The sequence below is a fragment of the Octopus bimaculoides genome, chromosome 29, assembly GCF_001194135.2.
Source record: "Octopus bimaculoides isolate UCB-OBI-ISO-001 chromosome 29, ASM119413v2, whole genome shotgun sequence".
Lineage (NCBI taxonomy): Eukaryota > Metazoa > Mollusca > Cephalopoda > Octopoda > Octopodidae > Octopus > Octopus bimaculoides.
Window position 1 is genome coordinate 2,788,548 of NC_069009.1, and position 6,327 is coordinate 2,794,874.

Below are 6,327 nucleotides of genomic sequence, written 5' to 3' on the forward strand. Positions count from 1 at the left end.
ATAGAGAGAGAGAGAGAGAGAGAGAGAGAAAGAGAGAGAGAACATACACATGGTAATATAGTTAATATTCTCATCCAAAATGAAGACTAGTACCAACACTTCCATGTTGCATGCTTAAACAATTGTGAAGATCTCACATGAAACCATTGGTTGCCTTGTTAACCCACAAATAAAATATATATGCATATATATATATATATGTATATATATATATATATATATATACACACACACACACACTTGGATGTATAACAGGAGACAGGGTGCTTAATGTAACAGTTTATTTATTTGAAGTTGATGACTCTTTGTCACTATTTCAGCTTTGAATGAATATGTATGCAAACACACACACACACACACACACCAATACACACTCACATACATAAATACATATACATATACATATATATATTCACATATTAATATATACAGACACTCACATATACATAAATACACACACACACACATGCAATTACACTGAAGACCACCTAGGTGCAAGGGGGCCAAGTCTTTTGCTCAGCCCTCAATGCAATACACCAGTCGATTACTGCCACCACTGCCTATTCCAGCTTGTGGCCTACGCCCTCACTTTCAGGACCAGGTAATAAGAAAGGAAGAAGAGTGCGCTGAGGCCCATGATAATGTAACACATCATTTTCCTGTTGGCTTTTCCAGAATTGACCATGTGGGAGATTCGGTTCATACTGCCAGTGAGCAGGCCTTGGGAACTGTCGAAGTCTGTGCCCTGGAATTGAAACGACAACAGGAAGGGTTAGATGAGGTTGAGATGACACGAGACAATATGACATAAGGTGAGATGAAATGAAAAAAATGAAAGAGGCGTAGGAGTGGGTGTGTGGTAAGTAGCTTGCTTACGAACCACATAGTTCTGGATTCAGTCTCACTGCGTGACACCTTGGGCAAGTGTCTTCTACTATAGCCCCGGAAACTGAAAGAAGCCTGTCGTATATATGTATATATGTGTGTGTGTGTGTGTGTGTGTGTGTATGTTTGTGTGTCTGTCCCCACAACATCGCTTGACAACTGATGCTGGTGTGTTTACATCCCCGTAACTTAGCGGTTCGGCAAAAGAGACCGATAAAATAAGTACTAGGCTTACAAAGAATAAGTCCTGGGGTCGATTTGCTCGACTAAAAGGTGGTGCTCCAGCATGGCCACAGTCAAATGACTGAAACAAGTAAAAGAGTAAAAGAGATGAAATGAAAGAATGAAAGAAATGAAATATAAGAAGATTAGAGATGAGAGGAAATAAAAGAAGATAGGAGATGATGATAGATGAAATGAAAGATGAGAGGAAATGAAATGAAAGAAGAGATGATGGGGGATGAAAAGGGATTAGATGAAAAATGAGGTGAGAGATGGAATAAAACAGCTGATGGTCAGAGATCAAACTGATTGAAGTGTAGTGTAGGTATAAATATTGTTATAGTGGACTATTGTATCTGGCAAAGAAGATTAAGAAGCCGGAGAAGATTATGAATGTAGGCAGGAAGCCACTAGAGTTGGTTGAAGACTTCCTGTATCTGGGAGCAAAGATTGGCAACACAGAGGATTATATAGTTGAAAGAAAGAGCAAAGCCTGGGCAGCATGCCGTGGTTTGAGATCTGTATGGAAGTCGGACCTTCATAAAAACCTGAAGATCCATCTCTTCATTGCTGCAGTAGAGTCTGTTCCTGTTGTACAGGTCTGAGACTCGGACACTAACCAAGAAACTCATTCAGATGGTGGATGGGAGCTACACAAGAATGCAGAGGATGGCTCTGAATATTAATCATTATATGCTGAGAATGAAGAACTCAGAGCTGTACAAGAACCTCCCAAAAGTTAGCTTAAAAATAACACAGAGGGACTGAGGTTAGCTAGACATACTCACTGTCATTCAGTGCTCCTGTGGGATCCTCTACATGGTCACACTAGAAGAAGGAGACCAAGGATGATATATGCTGATGCCCTAAGGACAGACACTCGTCTCTGGTAAACACAATACATGGTAGCAATGATGAGGGACAAAGACCATTGGAAAGATCTCGTTCATGGATCTCAGGAATTTTACCCACCCTAGAATAGAATAAAAATATGCACTCTAAAAAGATGAGTAGTTCTTATCCAGTCTGGTATTATATATATATATGCATCCAGGATTAAGACATCTGATGATGATCAAGGATCAAACTGACTAAAATATAGTGTTGATGTAAATACTGTAAATTTATACTGTAAAGAAGGTTGGTTCTAATCCAGTCTGATGCTGTATACACATCCAGGAATAAGACACCTGTTGATCATCACAGATCATACTGATCAAAACACAGTGTAGATGTAAATACATTTAAAAAATATATTTAGAACTAATCCAGTCTGGTATTATGCATGTATTATGGGATTTAGAATACTTACCATTCCATCAAGATATCTGTTAGAATCTTTTGTATCAGATTCTATGTCTAACGCCAACTGAAATATATCAAAAAAGTAATTTAAGCAAAAAAATTGACAAAAGTTATACATACATATATATTATTTATTTAATGGTCACAAAACGTGTATTAAAGCGTTACTAATAAACCACATATCATAACGAACTAAAGAAATTGATACAGTTCTATATTTAAGAGATGAGGAATTATGTACATTATTTACATTTGACGGATATTTGCCCTCATCAGGTTTGTTGTTAACACAACATTTTGGCTGATATACCCTCCAGCCTTCATCAGGTGTCTTGGGGAAATTTCGAACCTGGGTTCAAAGAAATTGAATTTTAGAAGAAACGCGAAAAAACTGAGAAGGCAGCATATAGAATATGCAGACAATGGACAACGGAAAACTATAAACAGAAACTAAAATGTCAAAAGTTTGTTATGATATGTGGTTTGCGCCTGAAGAATATGTGTGTAAATGTATGAATTTTAAACATACACACACAGAGAGAAAATCTGCCTTTTATAGTATAGATACAATATAAAGTAGTGAACTGCCAGAATTGTTAGCACGTGGTATTTCGCCCATCGCTACGTTCTGAGTTCAAATTTCGCCAAGGTCGACTTTACCTTTTATCCTTTGTGGAGTCGATAAAATAAGTACCAGTTGAACACTGGGGTCAATGTAATTGATTCATCTCTTCCCCCCAAAAGTTCTGCCCTTGTGGTAAAATTTGAAACCATTATTTAATACAAAATATAATAGAATCCAGGATAACAAATCAAACCAGAAGTGATACGAATTGAGAGAATGGATCCAGAAATGACTCACCCCTTTTAGTCGCGATATTTTACTGGATAGTCCATCGACATGGGCTGAATTCTCCTCCTCCAGCATTGCTTCTGTTCGCCCTGTGTAATATGGATAGAGAAATAGAGAAGGTGAGATAAAAGGGTAAGTTTTTGCATGTATGTGAACTGCGAAGCTCCATGGTAGTGAGATACGGACTCTGAATGTGGAGGACTTGGAAAGGCTGGAGAGGAATGAAGCTGGTACGCTCTGCTGGATGTGCAATGTCAGCGTTCATGTGCAACAGAGCATTGGTGTATCGAGGGAGAATTTGGGGCATAAGAGGAATTAAATGCAGTGTGCAAGAGAGGAGACTGTGCTGGTTTGGTTATGTGATGCAGATGGATGAAGAGAGCTGCGTAAAGCAAGCAGTGCTGATCACTTAAAGCAGAGGGAGACCCAGGAAGACATGGGACAAAGTATGGAAGGCCGATCTCAAAATACTGAACCTTACAAAGGAGATGACAGCGGTCTGTGATATGTGGTGCACTGCTGTACTTGAGAAGATTTGCCCACCACAACAGAATTGAGATTATAAAACCAAGGTGCCACATAAAAAGCATTGGTGTGGGTGTTGGGGCTACATAAAAAGCACTGGTGCAGGTTCCACATGAAAAGCTCTGGTGTTGGTGCCTTGTAGAAAACATTATTGATGGCTTCACATAAAAAGCATGGTGAAGGCTCCACATAAAAAGCTCTGGTGAGGGCTCCACATAAAAAGCACTGGTGAGGGCCTCACATAAAAAGCACTGGTGAGGGCCTCACATAAAAAGTACTGGTGAGGGCCCCACATAAAAACACCGGTGCAGGTTCCACATAAAAATCCCTGGTGAGGGCTCTGCATAAAAAGCTCTGGTGAGGGTTCCACATAAAAAGCACTAGTGATGGCACTATGTAAAAAGCACCTAGTACACTCTGTAAGGTGGTTGGTATTAGGAAGAGCAGCCATGACAGAACAGACAATTGGAGTCTGGACAGCTCCAGGCTGGCCAGCTCTTGTCAAACCGTCCAACTCAACCCGGCATGAAAATGAATATTAAATGATTGGCGTTAGGAAGGGCATCCAGCTGTAGAAACTCTGCCAAATTAGATTGGAGCCTGGTGTTGCCATCCGGTTTCACCAGTCCTCAGTCAAATTGTCCAACCCATGCCAGCATGGAAGGCGGACGTTAAACGATGATGATGATGATGATGATGATATCTCCAGGCATTACTGTGTTAGCAAAATCACTCGATTCAACTTTCTTCTTTTACTTGTTTCAGTCATTAGACTGCGACCATGCTGGGGCACCACTTTGAAGGATTCTAGTTGAATAAATCAACCCCAGTAACTATTTTCTAAACTTGGTAATTATTCTATCAGTCTCTTTTGCTGAACTGCTAAGTTACAAAGTGGTGAATTCACTAACATTAGTTGTCAAGCAGTGGTGGCGTGTGTGTGTGTGTGCGTGGACAAACAAATACACACATACAAGTGAAGGTATGTAGCCTAGTGGTTAGGGTGTTGCAGTCATGATCTAGTGATTGTAGGTTCAATTACAGGACATTGTGCTCTTAAACAAAACACTAATAAAGTGCCAGGGTTGCATTCATCAACAGTCTCCTGTTCTTTCTTCAAAGAAGTTCGAATTTCTGAAAGATTGGGATTAACTTATTCACGACAGAAGACCAAGGCTCTTCGGATTTTGGCATAGAGGTCTCTGATAACCGCTGACGCCTGTTGGCAGGCATGACACATGAAGAGAGATACCATTTTATGTTTGGGAAACATAAGCTTATTAAATATACATATCTGAAAGCATTATAAAATAATTACAAACAAAAAAATTATTTCATGTTGTGTTTCTTTCGACAATGCAATGATATTCGTTTTTGTTTTGAATTCCATTAAACAAGTGTTGTGTTTGAATTATAATTTGAAGTTCACGGCCAGGTTATGAAGGATTGCCCTATAATATTGAACAATGCAATCTTCATTAAATATATCATTACATGTTAAAAAATTTTAAAAACTTTAAATTTACATATAATGAAAGGTTCCTGTTTATTGTTTCAAAAGTTGAAAGACATTCGTGTTCGGTATTCTATCATTCTGGTTTCTGTTTGTATTTATTTTAACCCGTGTTTACGGTCACAGTATGAAAGATCGCCGAACAATATTGAACTGAACAATAGATTCTTTGTTAAATATATAATTATATATTTTAAAGTAATAGAAACATTAAATTTACTTATAGATTTTCTATTCCGTGTATGTTTCGTGTTCGGTACTGTATTCTGTCATTCCGGTTTGTATTTTAACCTGTTTATTTATGGTCGTAATATGAAAGATCATCCTACAGTATTGAATAAAACATTTCTATCTTCTTTAAATATATAATTACATATTTTATACTAAAAGAAACATTATTAAATTTACTCATAAATTCTCTATCTAATGTATGTTTCGTGTGCGGTATTATATTCTGCTATTCCGATTTTTGCCTGTATTACTTCTAATATGGCCTAAATATGAAAAATCCCCCGACTATAAATCGATAAAAATAATATAACCTTCGTTAAATATATATTTATTAAATAATGACATATAGTAAAATATAAAAACATATTTGTTTCGAAAAATTAAAACCTTCCTGTTCAGAATTTCATTCCGTTATTCTTGTTTCAATATATATTCTTGTTTCAATATAAATTATATTATGTTTACAGCCGTAATATGAGAAATTACTATTCCATACTGGATGAAAAAACACCCTCCTTGTAAAATGTAAATTTGTCACACATATTTTATATACCAAATAAAAGAATTAGTAATACAGACATAGTTCAAGCACTACTGCTTGTTCCTTAAGGGAGGGAAAAATTTTTTAAAAAATGGCATTCGTGTGGTCGGTATTGAATTTTGTTATACTGGTTGCTATTCGAGTTTGTCGCTGAGTCACGGTTGGAATACTTTTACCAAGGACGGGTATTGATAAAATAAAATCTAGAAAATAAACTGTGTATTATTCGATGTTTAACAAAAAAAAAAAAAA

General features: G+C 37.2%; 1 protein-coding gene across 2 annotated transcripts; it reads right to left on the reverse strand.

Moving 5' to 3' along the window:
* Window positions 1-264: 264 nt before the first annotated feature.
* LOC106876735 (BET1-like protein) lies at window positions 265-4,752 on the reverse strand. Of its 2 annotated transcripts, none has more exons than XM_014925418.2 (4): window positions 3,747-4,048; window positions 3,275-3,354; window positions 2,420-2,476; window positions 265-745 (listed from the first exon to the last, which is right to left on the reverse strand). In XM_014925418.2, the coding sequence occupies exons 1-4, from the start codon at window positions 3,979-3,981 to the stop codon at window positions 578-580; spliced, it is 540 nt and encodes a 179-aa protein (XP_014780904.1). In that variant the 5' UTR covers window positions 3,982-4,048; the 3' UTR covers window positions 265-577. The 2 variants fall into 2 exon arrangements, with proteins under 2 accessions (XP_014780904.1, XP_052833889.1); XM_052977929.1 differs by lacking the exon at window positions 265-745 and adding an exon at window positions 752-2,080 and having other exon boundaries at window positions 3,747-4,752.
* Between the last annotated feature and the right edge of the window lie 1,575 nt (window positions 4,753-6,327).

Bases quoted from the DNA above. Each gene is read 5' to 3' on its own strand.
- LOC106876735 (XM_014925418.2), bottom strand. From the start codon at position 3,981: ATGTGGAGCCTTCACCATGCTTTTTATGTGAAGCCATCAATAATGTTT. The intron at 3,355-3,746 runs GTAAGGTTCAGT...CATATTACACAG, and splicing joins AGACCGCTGTCATCTCCTTT to GGCGAACAGAAGCAATGCTG. The intron at 746-2,419 runs GTAAGTATTCTA...TTTCAATTCCAG, and splicing joins ACAGATATCTTGATGGAATG to GGCACAGACTTCGACAGTTC.